Below are 18,616 nucleotides of genomic sequence, written 5' to 3'. Positions count from 1 at the left end.
AAACTCACTGTGGGAAGGGAATGAAGAGAAGCAGCATGGCTCAAGAGTGGCTACCAATCAATCTGCGCATCAGGCAGAAACTCCTCCCCCTGGGCTTCAAGGCTGTCCATCCCCTCGCCCCCTCCTACCTCACCTCCCTTCTCTCCTTCTCCAGCCCAGTCTGCACCCTCCGCTCCTCCACCGCTGATCTCCTCACCGTACCTCGCTCTCACCTGTCCCGCCATCGACCCCCGGCCCACGTCATCCCCCGGGCCTGGAATGCCCTCCCTCTGCCCATCCGCCAAGCTAGCTCTCTTCCTCCCTTCAAGGCCCTGCTGAGAGCTCACCTCCTCCAGGAGGCCTTCCCAGACTGAGCCCCCTTCCTTCCTCTCCCCCTCGTCCCCCTCTCCATCCCCCCATCTTACCTCCCTCCCTTCCCCACAGCACCTGTATATATGTATATATGTTTGTACATATTTTTTTACTCTATTTATTTATTTATTTAATTTATTTGTACATATCTATTCTATTTATTTTATTTTGTTAGTATGTTTGGTTTTGTTCTCTGTTTCCCCCTTTTAGACTGTGAGCCCACTGTTGGGTAGGGACTGTCTCTATATGTTGCCGATTTGTACTTCCCAAGCGCTTAGTACAGTGCTCTGCACATAGTAAGCACTCAATAAATACGATTGATGATGATGATGATGAAGAGACGCAGCGTGGCTCAGTGGAAAGAACACAGGCTTGGGAGTCCGAGGTCATGGGTTCTAATCCCAGCTCTGCCAATTGTCAGCTGTGTGACTTGGGGCAAGTCACTTAACTTCTCTGAGCCTCAGTGACCTCATTTGTAAAATGGGGCTGAAGACTGTGAGCCCCCCGTGGGGCAATCTGATCACCTTGTAACCTCCCCAGCGCTTAGAACAGTGCTTTGCACATAGTAAGTGCTTAATAAATGCCATTATAATGTGCTTGTTATATTGTTGCATTGTACTCTCCCAAGAGCTTAGTAGAGTGCTCTGCACACAGTAAGCACTCAATAAATATGACTGGCTGTTGGGTAGGGACCGTCTCTATATGTTGCCAATTTGTACTTCCCAAGCACTTAGTACAATGCTCTGCACACAGTAAGCGCTCAATAAATATGATTGATTGATTGATTGATTGACTGACTGACCCACATGGGCTCACAGTCTTATTCCCCATTTTACAGGTGAGGTTAACTGAGGCCAAGAGAAGTTCAGTGACTAGCCCAAGCTCACACAGCAGAGAAGTGGCAGAGCCAGGATTAGAACCCAAATCCTCCTCAGTTTCCTCATCTGTAAAATGGGGATTAAATACCCATTCTCTCTCCCACTAAGGCTGTCAGCCTGATGTTAGATAGGGACTGAGTTCAACTTGATTACCTTGCATCTAGCCCAGTACTTAGTACAGTGCATAGCACAGAGGAAGTGCTTAAAAAATACCACAGTCATTATTATCATGATTATTATTTTTATTATTATTTAGACTCAAGAATATCTCTACCCCCATGACGTTCACAAGGCGAAAGCTCTGCTGGCCAGTTCAGTTTGAATTCTTTCGGGGCTAAGGATTCTGACACAGAGCTTGGGGCAGTCCCAAAACAGGCTTCCAACAGGCTCTAGCTCGCGATGATGCTGACAACAACTAGAGCGTGAAATTACACTGAAGTATGTCACACACTCTGGGGAATTTCCCCCAAATAGCATTAGTCACCAATTCAGAAATCACGATTTTGTAATCTTTCTGAAAGGTTTTTCCGGTTCCTGCTCTGCATTCTCTCTACATCCTGTTAGAATCAATCATCAGCATCATCAATCGTATTTATTGAGCGCTTACTGTGTGCAGAGCACTGTGCTAAGCGCTTGGGAAGTACAAGTTGGCAACATATAGAGACAGTCCCTACCCAACAGTGGGCTCACAGTCTAAAAGATTGATCAATCAATCAATTACTGGTATTTATTGACTGCTTTCTGTGTGCAGACAGAGCACTGTGCTAAGTTCTTGGGAGAGTACAATACAACAGAGTTGGTAGACCTGTTCCTTGACAAGCGCTTAATACAGTGCTCTGCACACAGTAAGCACTCAATAAATACGATTGAATGAATGAATGAAAGACGGTTACAGCCTAGAGAGGACTTTATAGTCTTTTGCTAGCAATTTTTGCCCCGCTTCTCTCCTAGGACCTCCCCCTTTCTCCTCCACAAGGAGCTTAGACTCTATGGGAGGAGAAAGACATTATAATATTATTTCATTTGATCATATTTATTGACGCTTACACTGTACTAAGCATTGGGAAAGTACAAAACAACAATAAATGGACATGTAACCTGCCCACAACAAGCCTACAGTCTATAGGGGGAGCTTAAAGTCTAGAGATGCTCTTAACACAGTGCTCTGCACACAGTAAGCATTCAATAAATACAGTTGATTGATCGATTGATTGATTACAGATAGGGGAAATGGGATGGTATAAAAATATGCATGTGTGTGGCCAGGGCTGGAGAGAGACTCCTTTTGATTATTTAATGTCTGTTTTCCTCTCTAGACTGTAAGCTCGTAGTGGGCAAGGAACATGTCTGCAAACTCTGTTGCACTCTTCCAAGCGCTTAGTGCAGTGCCCTGCACATAGTAAGTGCTCAATAAATATCATTAAGTGGTTGAGAGTCCGCAGGAAAGAAAAAGAAAAAGGAGCAAGGGTTAGAAGAACAGAAAAAGAGGAAGGGAGTTTAAGTAAGACTCATTATGGACAGGGAACATGACTGCTAATTCTGCTGTATTGAACTCTCCCAAATGCTTAGTACAATGCTCTGTACGTAGTAACTGCTCGATAAATACCAGTGATTGATTGAGTAATCACCTAAAGAACTGCCACATCATAAGGCAGGGCCATGCCTCACCATCCTAGATGATATCACTCTCTCTCCTGTACCCCACAGTTGGAGACACATCAATCTTCTCCAGGAACAAATTCCCATATTCTTCTGTCAAAAAATTCTTCTTCTGATTTTTTTTAGTGGTATTTTATTTTTAATGGTATTTCAATGGCATTTAATTAATGCTTTTAATGGTATTTGCTAAGCACTTTCTGTGTACCCGGAGAAACAGCGTGGCTCAGTGGAAAGAGCCCGGGCTTTGGAGTCAGAGGTCATGGGTTCAAATCCCGGCTCCACCACTTGTCAGCTGTGTGACTTTGGGCAAGTCACTTCACTTTTCTGGGCCTCAGTTACCTCATCTGTAAAATGGGGATGAAGACTGTGAGCCCCCCACGGGACAACCTGATCACTTTGTAACATCCCTAGCGCTTAGAACAGTGCTTTGCACATAGTAAGCGCTTAATAAATGCTATTATTATTATTATTATTATTATTATTACCAGGCACTCTACTAAGCACAATGGTAGATAAAAGCTACTCAGGTTGTACACAGTCCCTGTCCCACATAGGGCTCATAATCTTAATTCCCCTTTTACAGATGAGGGAACTGAGGTCCAGAGAAGTGAAGTGACTTGTCCAAGGTCACACAGCAGACAAGCAGCGGAGCTGGGATTAGTAAACAGGTCCTTCTGACTCCCAGTTCTGTGCTCTATCCACTAGACCATGCTGCTTCTTCAGTTGATTCCTGTTGCTACAATTTATGCCCATTTCCTCATGTTCTGAAATATGTGGAGGTGAAGAGGAGCTAGCTGGTTTCTGTTCTCCACATGCTGTCTAGACCTTCCATATTCTATATTTGAAACTTTCTATTCAGGCTAAACAGTCTTAGTTCCCTTAACCTTTCCTCTCCAAATTTTCCACATTTCTTGTAAACGGTGGTGCTCAGCACTGAGCACTGCCTTATATCTTTTTTGCCAGGCTTCAAAGTAATCAGCGTATTATTATTTGTTACTATAATAACTACTTCCTTACCGTGTCTCAGATGATAAGCATCACAAATAAAAGGTCAGATTTTGCAAAGGCATTTTCAGGAAAGTTTCAAACTGCTTCTCCAAAGTCTCCCAGAAGACAGTGGTATGCCAGAACCCGTCTCAGCGTGATCGCAGGAGCAAACTGCTCACCAAGCTGGAATTAATTCATTCTTTCTGGGAGTTAGCTACTTAGAAAAGATCATTTATCTACTGCTTTCTGGTTTTCTTGGGGGAGATATTTATCTCCTCTATAGTGTCTTTTTCTCATATTGGCCCCTAGACCACAACTCTCCTCAATCAAAGATCAATCCATCAATCAATGGTATTTGATTTTAGACTGTGAGCCCACTACTGGGTAGGGACTGCCTCTATATGTTGCCAACTTGTACTTCCCAAGCGCTTAGTACAGTGGTCTGCACACAGTAAGCGCTCAATAAATACGATTGATGATGATGATGATGGTATTTATTGAACACTTACTACTGCAGAGCACTGTTCTAAGTGCTCGGGAGAGTACAATACAAGAGAATTAGCCAAGTTCCCTGCCCATAATGAGTTTACAGTCAAGAGGGGGTGACAGACATTAATAAAGCCTTCTTTCAAAGCCTTTCTGAAACCCCATTTCCTCCAGGAGGCCTTCCCTGATTTCTTTTTTTTGTCGCTCTCTACTACTGCCTAAGCACCTAAACGTATGTCCTCACAAGCACCTGGAGCACTTTCTACATATGGCCTTACGTACTTTTCTATTTAAGCACACTCTCCACATATCCATATCTTCATTCTCTTCTCACCCCTGTTGGTAAATTATTCTGTTTCTATTTCCCAAGTGCTTAACACAGTGCTCTGTAGACAGCAGGTACTCAATGAATACTATTGATTGACTCACTGGGTTTTGAAAAAAACATCTAGGAGGGTTAAAAATTGGAGGTTTCAGAGGGCTCGTGTGTTTTTCTTTTTTTCAGACTTATTCTTAAAAAAACACAACACAAGCCTCTTGGTCCATATATATTCTAGACCTTGATGGGTGCTGCAAGTGTTTAGTCTCATCAAACTTTATATCAGCCTATAATTTCTGCCTTTGGACTTCCGGGGCTTACCACTCCATCCCCCCAGGGAAGGCAGGCAAGGGTCAGAGCTGCAACTGCAGTGCCCAACTGTAGTGAATGAAACTGAGCTAACAGCAGGGTTGACTATTTCCCTTATCTGTCATCTGTTTTAACGTTTTGTCTTCCCCTGCAGACTGTAAACTCCTTGTGGGCAGGGATCATGTCTGCCAATTCTGCTGAAGAGCAGCTTGACCTAATGGAAAGAGCACAGGCCTGGCAGTGAGAGAACCTGGGTTCTCACCCTGGCTCCACCACGGGCCTGTTGTGAGACCCCGGGCTAGTGACTTTTCTGGGCCTCAGTTACCTCATCTGTAAAATGGGGATTAAGAATGTGAGCCGTGTCCAACCTGATTACCTTGTGTCTACCCCAGTGTGCAGAACAGTGCTTGACACATAGTAAGGGCTTAATGAATACCATCATTAATGATCAGACTGTGACCCTGTGTGGGCCCTGATTATCGGTATCTTTCCCAGCGCTTAGAATACTTGACGCTTAGAACAGTGGGACCCACAGTAAGTGCTTAACAAATGCGACAATTGTTATTGTTGTTCTTATTGTATTGCACTTTCCCAAGTGCTTAGTACAGTGCTCTGCACACAGTAAGCGCTCAACAAATAACACTGACTGATTAAATGAGGCAACCACCTCAAGCACCAGCTAGAAAGGATGCTACCTCCTATCTGCCTCATCACTCAGCCTGGGCCCTGAAGATCCCTTATCATTTAACCAGCTGAAGTTACTTTGACAAGTCCCACTAGATAGCAAATAAATGCTGATGAAAACGTGATGATGACAAGATCCCAACTAACAACTCCTACAAAGCTGGGGAGTTCTAAAGCCACCCCGCAATAAGGAAATTGCACTGCAGACAATCAAAAAAGAGATCTGGAACACAAGGATGATTGGATACATGCCCCTTTCCTCTACAGGAACAGCACAGGGATTGACAAAACTTGACTCTGGGCAGACTACCTTAAATCCTTGGAACCTACACCTTTGTTTGGAGGATGTGATAGAAGGATATTTAACCAAAAAGAGAAGAGTATGATCTGGGACCATTTCAGTTTGTTTGGTTTGTTTTGTTTATGGTATTTGCTAAGCACTTACTGCCTGTCAAGCACTGTTCTAAACACTGGGGTAAGTAATCAATCAATCAATCATATTTATTGAGCGCTTACTGTGTGCAGAGCACTGTACTAAGCGCTTGGGAAGTACAAGTCGGCAACACATAGAGACAGTTAAGTACAAGTTAATTAGATCAGACACAGTCCCTGTCCCTCATGGGGCTCAAAGTCTAAGCAGGAGGGAGAACAAGTATTTAATCCTTGGCCAAGGTCACATAGGGCAAACATTTGACAGAGCCGGGATTAGCACCCAGGTCCTCCAACTCCCAGGCCTATGCATGTTCCACAGGTCACACTAATAATAATAATGTTGGTATTTGTTAAGCGCTTACTATGTGCAAAGTACTGTTCTAAGCGCTGGGGTAGATACAAGGTAATCAGGTTGTCCCACAAGGAGCTCACAGTCTTCATCCCCATTTTACAGATGAGGGAACTGAGGCCCAGAGAAGTGAAATGACTTGCCCAAAGTCACACAGCTGACAAGTGGCGGAGACGGGACTTGAACCCATGACTTCTGACTGCAAAGCCCGTGCTCCTTCCACTGAGCCACACTACTTTTGGCTATTAAAGTTTCATTTGCTCTCCCCACATCCAGTTCCATTACCACCTTCCCACTTGATGGACTGAACTACTGGATTATAAGGGAGGTGGGACAAGTAGATTTCTATCAGTACACTCTGTTTACCTACTTTCTTCAAGGACAGATTCACCACAACCCCTCCGCAACTAACACATGGCAGCTAACCCCAGCGAACAAGGACGTGTCTCTGGATCATTCTCCAGCGCAATTATCTTTACTGGCAGGGATGGGAGTAATCACTGTTGGTAGAGTCACTGGAGAAGAGATGAGGCGCACACTTTATTTTTAACTCACTGACCAACTTTCTTAGAAGGATGAGTCACTGAAAGTCAATAGCTCATCTAGAAGGTCTCTTCAGCTTATTCCAGTTTCATGTTTCTTTCTTTCCTCCAAGATTGTTCTGCCATGATCCAAATTTCCACATTTCGCAAACTTAGATCGGCCGCTACCAATTTTTCCCGAATCTTCCCCACTACTCTACCTGTCCTTTGGAATAATCTTTGTTTCTCTTTCTATCATTTATTCATTCATTCTTTCAATTGATTTTTTTGAGCACTTACTGTGTGCAGTGCACTGTACTAAGTGCTTGAGAGAAAACAATAGACACATCCCCTGCCCACAATGAGCTTACAGTCTAGAAGGGGTGACAGACATTAATATAAATAAATTACATGTGATTTAGATCTCTTAGTTTATTCATCCTTTCCCCAGCCCCATGGCATATCCATAGTTTATGTATTTATATTTATTGTCTCTCTCCACCTCTACACTGTGAGCTCGTTGTGGGCAGGGAACGTGTCTACCAAGTCTGGTTTGTTTGGGGCTTTTTTGGTATTTGTTAAGCGCGTACTATGTGCCAAGCACTGTTCTAAGGGCTGGGCTAGATACAAGGTTATCAGGTTGCCTCACGTGGGGCTCACAGCCTTAGTCCTGATTGTACAGATGAGGTAACTGAAGCACAGAGAAGTTAAGTGACTTGCCCAAAGTCACACAGCTGACAAGTGGTGGAGCTGGAATTAGAGCCCATTACTTCTGACTCCAAAGCCCGTGCTCTTTCCACCAAGCCATGCTGTAATAATAATAATAATTATAGTATTTGTTAAGTATTTGCTATGTGCCAAGCACTGTTCTAAGTGCTGGGGTACGTACAAAATCTCCAGTGGCTACCAATCAACCTACACATCAGACAAAAACTCCTCACCCTAGGCTTCAAGGCTGTCCATCACCTCGGCCCCTCCTACCTCACCTCCCTTCTTTCCTTCTCCAGCCCAGCCCGCACCCTCCGCTCCTCCGCCACTAACCTCCTCACTGGGCCTCGTTCTCGCCTGTCCCACCGGCGACCACTGGCCCACATCCTCCCCCTGGCCTGGAATGCCCTCCCTCCGCACATCCGCCAAACTAGCTCTCTTCCTCCCTTCATAGCCCTACTGAGAGCTCACCTCCTCCAGGAGGCCTTCCAGACTGAGCCCCCTCCTTCCTCTCCCCCTCGCCCCCTTCTCCATCCCCCCTGCCTTACCTCCTTTCCTTCCCCACAGCACCTGTATATATGTATATATGTTTGTACGTATTTATTACTCTATTTATTTATTTTATGTGTACATATTTATTCTATTCATTTTATTTTGTTAATATGTTTTGTTTTGTTCTCTGTCTCCCCCTTCTAGACTGTGAGCCCACTGTTGGGTAGGGACTGTCTCTATATGTTGCCAACTTGTACTTCCCAAGCACTTAGTACAGTGCTCTGCACACAGTAAGTGCTCAGTAAATACGATTGAATGAATGAATGAATACAAGGTAATCAGGTTGTCCCCCGTGGGGTTCACAGTCTTAATCCCCATTTTACAGAGGAGGTAACTGAAGCACAGAGAAGTTTAAGTGACTTGTCCAAAGTCACACAGCTGATAAGTGGTGGAGCCAGCATTAGAACCCACGACTTCTGACTCCCAAGCCTGGACTCTTTCCACTGAGCCACGCTGCTTCTTCAAGCACTGTACTCTCCCAAGCATTTAGTATAGTGTTTTGCACACAGTGAGCACTCAATAAATACCATTGATTGTTTACTGTTAAAGTCTTTATCTGAGTGCATCTCTTATTCCCCTTCAGACAGCACATTTTTCAGGGCAGGAACACCTCTCCACAGTGCCTAGTCCAGGGCTCAGTCAGTCAGTCAATTGCATTAACTTAGAGCTTACTGTCTGAAGAGCACTGTACTAAGTGCTTCGGAGAGTACAATCTAACAACATAACAAGGCACATGACCTGCACACAGTGAGTTTACAGTCTAGAGGGGAGGACACACCTTAATATAAGTAAATAAATTGCGGATATGTACGGAAGTGCCATGGGGCTGGGAGGGGGGCAGAATAAAGGGTGCGAGTCAGGGCAATGCAGAAGGGAGTGGAAGAAAAGGAAAAGAGGGCTTAGTCAGGGAAGGCTTCTGGGAGGAGAGGTGCCTTCAGTAAGGTTTTGAAGGGGGAGAGAGTGATTGTCTGTTGGACATGAGGAGGGAGGACATTTCAGGCCAGAGGGTGGATGTGGGCAAGAGGTCAACGAGGAGCAGTGTGACCGAGTGGATAGAGCATGGCTCAGTGGAAAGAGCCCGGGCTCTGGAGTCAGAGGTCATGGGTTCAAATTCCTACTGAGAGCTTACCTCCTCCAGGAGGCCTTCCCAGACCGAGCCCCCTCCTTCCTCTCCCCCTCCTCCCCCTCCCCATCCTTCCCCCTACCTCCTTCCCCTCCCCACAGCACCTGTATATATGTTTGTATGTATTTATTACTCTATTTTATTTGTACATATTTATTCTATTTATTTTATTTTGTTAATATGTTTTGTTTTGTCCTCTGTTTCCCCCTTCTAGACTGTGAGCCCGCTGTTGGGTAGGGACCGTCTCTATATGTTGCCAACTTGTACTTCCCAAGGGCTTAGTACAGTGCTCTGCACACAGTAAGTGCTTAATAAATACGATTGAATGAATGACTTCCCAAGCGCTTAGTACAGTGCTCTGCACACAGTAAGTGCTCAATAAATACGATTGATTGATTGAATGAATGAAAAATCCCAGCTCTTGTCAGCTGTGTGACTTTGGGCAAGTCACTTAACTTATCCGAGGGCCTCAGTTACCTCATCTGTAAAATGGGGATTAAGACTGTGAGCCCCCCGTGGAACAAGCTGGTCACCTTGTAACCTCCCCAACACTTAGAACAGTGCTTTGCACATAGTAAGCGCTTAATAAATTCCATTATTATTATTATTATTGTTATTATTATTATTATTATGGTTCTGGGAGTCAGAAAGACCTGGGTTCTTGGTCTGGCTCCACCACTGGTCTGAAGGGTGACCTTGGGCAAATCACTTCACTCCCCTGGGCCTCCATTATGCCATCCATATAGTGGGGATTATGACGGTGAGCCCCATAGGGAACATGAACTATGCCCAACCTGATTTCCTTGTATCTACCCCAGCGCTTAGGACAGTGCCTGGCACATAGTAAGCACTTAACAAGCACCATTAAAAAAAAGGACGGCCGCGAGATGGGATGACTGGGCTCCACACCTAACTGTGGGCTGAGGGAGGCCATAAGCTCATTTTGGGCAGGGAATGTGTCTGTTTATTCTTATATTGTACTCCCCCAAGTGCTTAGTACAGTGTTCTGCAAAGAGTAAGTGCTCAATAAGCATGACTGAATGAATGAATGAATGAAGTATTTGGTGGGCCCCTGCCTCAGTAAACGCTGCTGAGTGAATGAGGGCAGACCGTGAATGAGTGATTCCCATTGCCGCGGGATCCCTGGGCGGGGGTGAGAGGGGGCATTCACCTTCAGCTTGCCGTGCTGCTTCCTGTGAGACTCAAGAAGCTCCTCTGTGCTCTGCACATCATTGGGCAGCTCCGTCTCTGCCAACTCCGTCCCGAACGTCTGCAGCATCTGTGCCGTGGTCTTCACCGTGAGGGCAAAATTTTCAATGGCCTGGGAGGGCAAAGGAAACAGAGTCCTGCAGTCACTGCATTTTGTACTTTTCCAGGAAGGGCTGGAAACACCCTGCCGATTCAAATCCATGGTGGTCAGAGCTTTCCGGGAAACCCATCTCCTCCAGGAACCCTCCCCTGATTAATCGCCGGCAATAATAACCCAAGGATTGCCTTTAGCACTAGGGCTTAGTGGAAAGAGCACAGGCTGGGAGTCAGAGGACCTGGGTTCTAATCTCAAGTCTGCAACTTGTCTGCTGTGTGACCTTGGGCAAGTCACTTCTCAGCGCCTCAGTAACCTCATCTGTAAAATGGGGATTAAATCCTACTTGCTCCGACCTAGACTGTATACCCCATGTGGGACTGGAGGGATTGTGTCCAACCTGATAACCTTAGAGCTACCCCAGTGCTTAGAACAGTGCTCGGCATATAGTAAGTACTTAATGAATACCATTATTACTACTATTATTATTATTGTATTTGTTAAGCGCTTACTGTGTGCCAGGCACTGTATTAAACACTGGGGTGGATACAAGCAAATAGGGTTGGACACAGTCCCTGTCCCGCACTGGGCTCACAGTCTCATTATTATACCTCTCCTATGCATTTATGAATATCTCCAGGAATCAACCCTTGTTCATCTTACCATACTCCCACGATAAGCAGTTATCCTGGGATGATTATAGTTCTCTCATTATTTATAAATAATGCATGTCTTTGGGTCTCTTCCATTACATTGTATGCTCCTTAGGGTCAGGGATAGTGATTTCTTCCTTCCTTAACTTCCCCAAGTTCCAGTTACAGTGCTCTGCATGCAATAGGCACACTGCAAATACTATTGATTGATTGACTGATTGATCTATTAGCAACCATGACTCTAAAGCCTCCTTGGGTAGGTGCCTAAAGAATTCAGCCCCTTTCGTTGTTCGACGGACCCATTCGTCTACAATATATACTCAATATTGAAGAGTCCAAAGGATCTGGGTTCAAATCCTGACTGCACCACTTGTCTGCCCTGTAACCTTGATTGGGCGAGTCACTTCTCTGTGTCTCAGTTATCTCATTTGTAAAATGGGGATTAAGACTATGAGCCCCATGTGAGAAGCAACGTGGCTCAGTGGAAAGAGCATGGGCTTGGGAGTCAGAGGTCATGGGTTTGAATCCTGACTCCACCACAGGTCTGCTGTATGACCTTGGGCAAGTCACTTAACTTCGCCTCAGATACCTCATCTGTAAAATGGGGATTAAAACTGTGAGCCCCACTTGGGACGACCTGATCACCTCGTATCCCCTCCAGCGCTCTGAACAGTGCTTTGCACGTAGTAAGCGCTTAACAAATGCCATCATTATTATTATTATTATTATTATTATTATTATTATGTCGGACAGGGACTGTGTCCAGCCTGATTACCTTGTATCCACCCCAGAGCTTAGTACAGTGTTTGGCACATAGTAAGTGCTTAACAAATACAATTATTATTGTTGTTATTATTATTATTACCTTCTTTAATTATCCCAAGCTCACATCTCAAAGACAAAACCGGAAGGGACTCAGCTGAACTTTTTATAGGCCACGTGCTCTGAGTTGAATGCATGAGGCTAGCACTACTCTCCGACATCATCATCATCAATCGTATTTATTGAGCGCTTACTGTGTGCAGAGCACTGTACTAAGCGCTTGGGAAGTACAAATTGGCAACATATAGAGACAGTCCCTACCCAACAGTGGGCTCACAGTCTAAAAGGGGGAGACAGAGAACAAAACCAAACATACTAACAAAATAAAATAAATAGGATAGATATATACAAGTAAAATAAATAAATAAATAGAGTAATAAATATGTACAACCATATATACATATATACAGACTGTAGGAAGTTAACACTGGAGCAATCCAGACTGCCCCCAGCTTGCTCAATGCTGGCTTAAAGCCAGCACTGCTGCTGTCATTCATAGGAAAGGCTTTAAAAAAAGTCATTTGACTGCGCCACACTAAACCCATATGCTGTTCTGTGAGAGATGCACTGACTAATGTTAATCTTATAGCACCATTCTTCCAAAGAACAGGAAGCATTCTGTAGATGTGATGGAATTTGCTTCTAATGATCCAGGCAGGGGGATGAGGAACAGGTACTGTTATCAACCTTCTGACCGCGGGGACGTCTGAGAACACGGAAAGATTAAGCGTACCTATTTTGTTTTTAAATGAACAGAATGTTGGCTGTGTATTCCCTTATCCCCTAGACGGAGTGGGGCAGGGGGGCATAGGGGGAATTTGGGGACAGGAGAGAAATCACTACACCTAGTGCTTTCCTCAAAAGAGCTGACACTCTCAACCTGCACTGGTCCAATGGGGGCTGGTCTTTGGTTTCAGAGAAATTAACCTTCTGAGAGGTAGAGAAAAAATGAGAAAAAAAAGATGTAAAAGCTGCTGGAATCTGCCCTATTGACGGGAAACCTTTGTAGAAGATGATAAGAATGGACTATTTCAATGACTCAACCTCCTTTCTGTATTCTGTTACAGGAAACTACCGTTATTCCTCCAGTTATTCTTTGTTGGCTTTTACATCTCACGGCTCTGGTCAATAGTACTGACATTTGGTCTGGGGCAAAGGGGGAAAATATGAGGAGCTCAAACAGTGTGAGTTTGTTCTCTCTCTCCCCTTGCAAGAAAGCATCATTCTCAGAGTTCGGGACTGAATCAAGGGACAGAATAAACATCCAGGCCGCTGGTCAGAAAGCTCTATGGATTGAGGATTTGTGGAATACTAATAACAGGAGGAGTTGTGGAGTTATTTTGTTAGTATGTTTGGTTTTGTTCTCTGTCTCCCCCTTCTAGACTGTGAGCCCGCTGTTGGGTAGGGACTGTCTCTATACGTTGCCAACTTATACTTCCCAAGTGCTTAGTACAGTGCTCTACACACAGTAAGCGCTCAATAAATATGATTGATTGATTGATTGATTGTGGGAGGAGCCTGCAGACCTAGTAGAGAAATATGTGCTTCTTCTCCCAACCATTGGCTTCCACAGGTTTCTCCCAGGACTATGGACAAGACTTTGCCCAAATCTGGCTTCTCTCTACCCACTTCCTACCTCTCCCTAGTTCCTTGGGACAAAGTGGATAGGTTCCAGATGGTAATACTCACAGTTCGATGGTGTATCCACTGACTGTGGCCATATTCCAGAGTTCCCCCCAAATCCCGAGTCAGCTCTGTCTTGTCAATATAGCCATGAAGATCAGAAACAGAGTTTAACATGATGATCTGCAAAGACAAACACCAAACCCCCACATAATTGGGACATGCCTCTCCAGATAATCAAATAGCAATTTGCTTTATTCTATTTTTATAACGGCACCACTACCCACTAGTTATCATTATTCTAGTCCCTTTCACCAAATCAGCCTCTGAGTTTTTTTTTTAAATGTTCTTCCATATATGAATGAAGAAGCAAGAGCGCTGAGTTATGTAAAGTTTCAAAATAAATTGGTGATCCAGAACAGGGAAGCTGGTTCTCAGCTTGCCTGTTTTACGGTTTTAGAAAGCACTGAGAAAAAGTCACTGAGAAAAAATTGGGCATTTCTGCATTGAGCTTCTAATCAAGAAACACAAACGTATGTCTACTGCTACCCAGAATCATATAAGAAGGTAACATGAAAAACATGCAAAGAGGAGATGCTGGGGATGGTAGACTTGTAATTGAAATGAGGAAATATGTTTTTTCTACTGACCTTAAGATTTTTAAAAAAAGATGGATTTATTCTTCACCCTTTGGAATCAGTCGTCACACTATTTTTCTATTCATCATTTGGGAACAGAGAGGGTAAGCATACTGTTGAACACTAGCGGCCCTGACAGTCAAAACTCACTTAGGCCTACTGAATCCTTCCAGAATTCAGCAGGACAGGGCAAGGTGAAAATAGTGGGCTGTTCCCCAAACTTCAGCCTTCCATTATTGGAACATGACTCTACCACCTTCTCTGGTCCATATTTCACTCTGTCACACTGATCATTTTCCTAAAAAAGAAATAGTGCCCCGCATATCTCCCCATTCTTCAGGTGCCTCTAATGGCTGCCCACCCATCTCTGCATCGAGCAGAAACTCTTTACCAATGGATTCGAGGCTTTCCACCAGCTCTCTCCCCTTACTCGCACTCACTCGTCTCCCACTACTACCCAGCCTGTACACTTTGCTCCTCTGACATCAACCTATTCACTGTCCCACACCCTCACCTCAATCCCTGGCTTGTGTCTTCCATCCTGACTTGACCTTTCTCCCCCTACATATCTGACAGACCAGAAATCTCCCATTTTCAAAGCCCTATCTCCTCATATAATAATAATAATAATAATAATAATAATCGTATTTGTTAAGCACTTACTATGTGCAAAGCACTGCTCTAAGCTCTAGGGGGATACAAAGTGATCAGATTGTCGCACATGGAGCTAAGTCTTCATCCCCATTTTACACATGAGGAAACCGAGGCACAGAGAAGTTAAGTGACTTGCCCAAAGTCACACAGCTGACAATTGGCAGAGCCGGGATCAGATCTTATTTCTTCGAAGAAGCCTATTTTCCCTCCCTACTGCCTCTCCCATGATCCCATCCTCAAGACCCCACAGAACTGATGTACATATTCTTTACTTGCTTGCTTCCTCTCACCCCTGTCCTGACTCTGGCCTGGAATGCCCTCCCTCTTCATATCCAACAGACCTTTCCCCACTTTCTCCACCTTCAAACCCTTATTAAAAGCACATCTCCTCCAAGAGGCTTTCCCCTACTAAGTCCTCATTTCCTCTTCTCCCGCTCCCTTTTGCATCATCGTATTCACCCCTTTCTCAGCCCCATAGCACTTACGCACATATCCGTGATGCGCTTATTTATATTAATGTCTTTTTTCCCCATTATTCCTTGAGGGCAGAGATCATGTTTACCAACCGTATTGGACTCTCCCAAGATCTTAGTAGAGTATTTTATAATAATCGTGGTATTTGTTAAGTGCTTACTATGTGCCAGGCACTGTACTAAGCACTGGGATAGATGCAAGGTAATCAGGTTGGGCACAGTCCCTGTCCCACATAGGGATCATAATCTTAATCCCATTCATTCATTCATTCATTCAATTGTATTTATTGAGTACTTACTGTGTGCAGAGCACTGTACTAAGCGCTTGGGAAGTACAAGTTGGCAACATATAGAGAGGGTCCCTACTCAACAGTGGGCTCACATTCATTCGTTCATTCAATCGTATTTATAGAGTGCTTACTGTGTGCAGAGCATTGTACTAAGCGCTTGGGTAGTCCAAGTTGGCAACATATAGAGATGGTCCCTACCCAACAGCGGGCTCACAGTCTAGAAGGGGGAGGCAGACAACGAAACAAAGCATATTAACAAAATAAAATAAATAGAATAAATATGTACAAATAAAATAAATAAATGCATTCATTCATTCCATTGTATTTATTGAGCGCTTACTGTGTGCAGAGCACTGTACTAAGCGCTTGGGAAGTACAAGTTGGCAACATATAGAGACAGTCTAGAAGGGGGAGGCAGACAACGAAACAAAACATATTAACAAAATAAAATTAATAGAATAAATATGTACAAATAAAATAAATAAATTCATTCAATCGCATTTATTGAGGTAACCGAAGTACGAAGAAATTAAGTGAGTTGCCCAAGGTCACCCAGCAGACAAGTGGCAGAGCTGGGATTAGAACCCAGGTCCTTCTGATTCCCAGGTCCGTGCTGTATCCGCTAGGCCATTCTATCTCTATACAAAAAGTGCTCAATAAATACCACTGACTGATTCATCGATAGTTTCCAGGCCTCTACTCCACGTGAATGTACAAACCCATCCACTCTGGGTTTACAGGAAGGTTAATCAATTCCTAAGAAAGATTCCAACCAAATCTTGGATGATTCCCTCACCATCCATACTGAAGAAGCATGGCCTAGTGGAAAGAGAACGGGCCTATGAGTCAGGAGAGCTAAATTCTAATCCCCACTTCTGCCATGTGTCTACCGTGTGACTTTGGGCAAGTCACTTAACTTCTCTGTGCCTCGGTTTCTTCATCTGTAAAGCAGTGATCAAATACCTGTACTTCCTCCTTACATGGTGAACCCCGTGTGGGACAGGGACTTTATCAGCTGTGTGACTTTGGGCCAGTCACTTCACTTCTCTGTGCCTCAGTTACCTCGTCTGTAAAATGGGGATTAAGACTTGTGAGCCCCACATGGGACAACCTGATTACCTTGTATCTACCCCAGTACTTAGAATAGTGCTTGGCACATAGTGAGCGCTTAACAAATGCCATTATTATTTATTCAACCCGATTATCGTGTATCTTCCCCAGCTCTTAGTACAGTACATAATAAGTACCTAGAAATAAGCACTTAAATACCACAATTACTAGTACTATCATCAAACTTTGCTTTCATTCATTCATTCAATCGTATTTATTGAGCGCTTACTGTGTGCAGAGCACTGTACTAAGCACTTTAATTCTGACCGAGGGAAAAGATGCCTAAGATACCCTTTAGCTCCAGGATCCTCTCTCATCCCAATCCTATCGGATTAGTAGTTTTCCTCTTATGCAAAGGAAAATTGTAAATACACAGAATGAAACTGGTCTTCCTACTCTTCTCACCCCCCAAAATTATGCTTCAAATACTTTCCAGGATCACTTTTTTTCTCGGCCTAAAAGTATGAGCATCGTGCAGGTGACAGCATGTTGATGACTCTATTCCAAAAATGAATTATGCATTTAGCCAAGAGAATGCTACATAATAGTTGCTATGGTAACTCCCTGTGGACTGGGATTTTGAGGCGGGACAGTGACTAACCAAGGATTCTTGTGAGGCTGTTGCACATATTCAGGGAGGAGCTAGAGCTCTGACTACCAAAAAACCCTTTCCCCATGTGACAAATCTGTACTCTTGCTCCATCTGGTATCCCTTGTATGGTTTTAAAGGATCGAGAGGGATTCTGATGTGGAAGGTACAAATGGGAGTTAAAATTAGAAATGGATGAGTTTTGCCAGAGGCTCTTCATTCCCATTAATCCCCAAGGGATTCGGAGCTTAGATCTCCAAGCTGAAATAGCCAAAGCCTGTACAACGTTAAAACAAAGGGAGGGAAAGGCAAAAAAACATTCAGTCAGCAGAATGGTTGCTACTCATTCAAAGAAAACCTGGATTACAGTAATACGGCCCACTTTGAGTTCCCCATTAACCAGAGACAGGAACATTTTCTTTTAGCCTTCTAATATACATACGGGATTTTGATTTTAGTTTGTTCATGATGATGAAACTGCTTTCTACAGAAATATTGCTTTACTAACTTAAAATTGTTTTTAAACTTATGAAACTCTTGTCCTATTAGCAGCAGCAATCATAACAGTTTAAATGGGAGCCCACTTTTAGACTGTGAGTCCTCTGTTGGGTAGGGACTGTCGCTAAATGTTGCCAATTTGTACTTCTCAAGCGCTTAATACAGTGCTCTGCACACAGAAAGCGCTCAATAAATACGATTGATTGATTTAAATACTAGCAATATAAATAATGAGCCCTCTTTCCCCAATTCCCTCTCCTTTCTGTGTTGTCTACGCACTTGAATCTGTACCCTTTGGGTACTTGATATTCACTTGTACTTCCCACACAGTAAGCGCTCAATAAATACAATTGAATGAATGAATGAACTCACTCTCAGCTCCACAGCACTTATATACATATCTGTAATTTATTTATTTGTATTGATTACTGTCTCCCCCTCTAGACCATAAGGTCGTTGTTTGCAAGGAAAGTGTCTACCAATTCAGTTGTATTGTACTCTCCCAAGTGCTTAGTATAGGGCTCTGCACACTCAATAGTGAGCGCTCAGTAAATACCACTGACTGATATGAATAATACTAATAATGATAGTAATGAATATAGCTT

General features: G+C 43.8%; 1 protein-coding gene across 1 annotated transcript in view; it reads right to left on the bottom strand.

Moving 5' to 3' along the window:
* The window catches only part of MCF2L2 (MCF.2 cell line derived transforming sequence-like 2), a 491,086-nt gene that overhangs the window by 313,874 nt on the left and 158,596 nt on the right, over window positions 1-18,616 (bottom strand). The window contains exons 6-7 of the mRNA XM_038758478.1: window positions 13,826-13,942; window positions 10,530-10,679 (exon numbers count right to left, since the gene is read on the bottom strand). Coding sequence (XP_038614406.1) covers window positions 10,530-10,679; window positions 13,826-13,942 — 267 coding nt within the window. The remainder of the gene's footprint in view (window positions 1-10,529; window positions 10,680-13,825; window positions 13,943-18,616) is intronic.

Source organism: Tachyglossus aculeatus, chromosome 1 (assembly GCF_015852505.1).
Source record: "Tachyglossus aculeatus isolate mTacAcu1 chromosome 1, mTacAcu1.pri, whole genome shotgun sequence".
Lineage (NCBI taxonomy): Eukaryota > Metazoa > Chordata > Mammalia > Monotremata > Tachyglossidae > Tachyglossus > Tachyglossus aculeatus.
The sequence above is the reverse complement of the archived record's forward strand: the minus strand, read 5'-3'. Positions and strand labels throughout refer to the sequence as shown.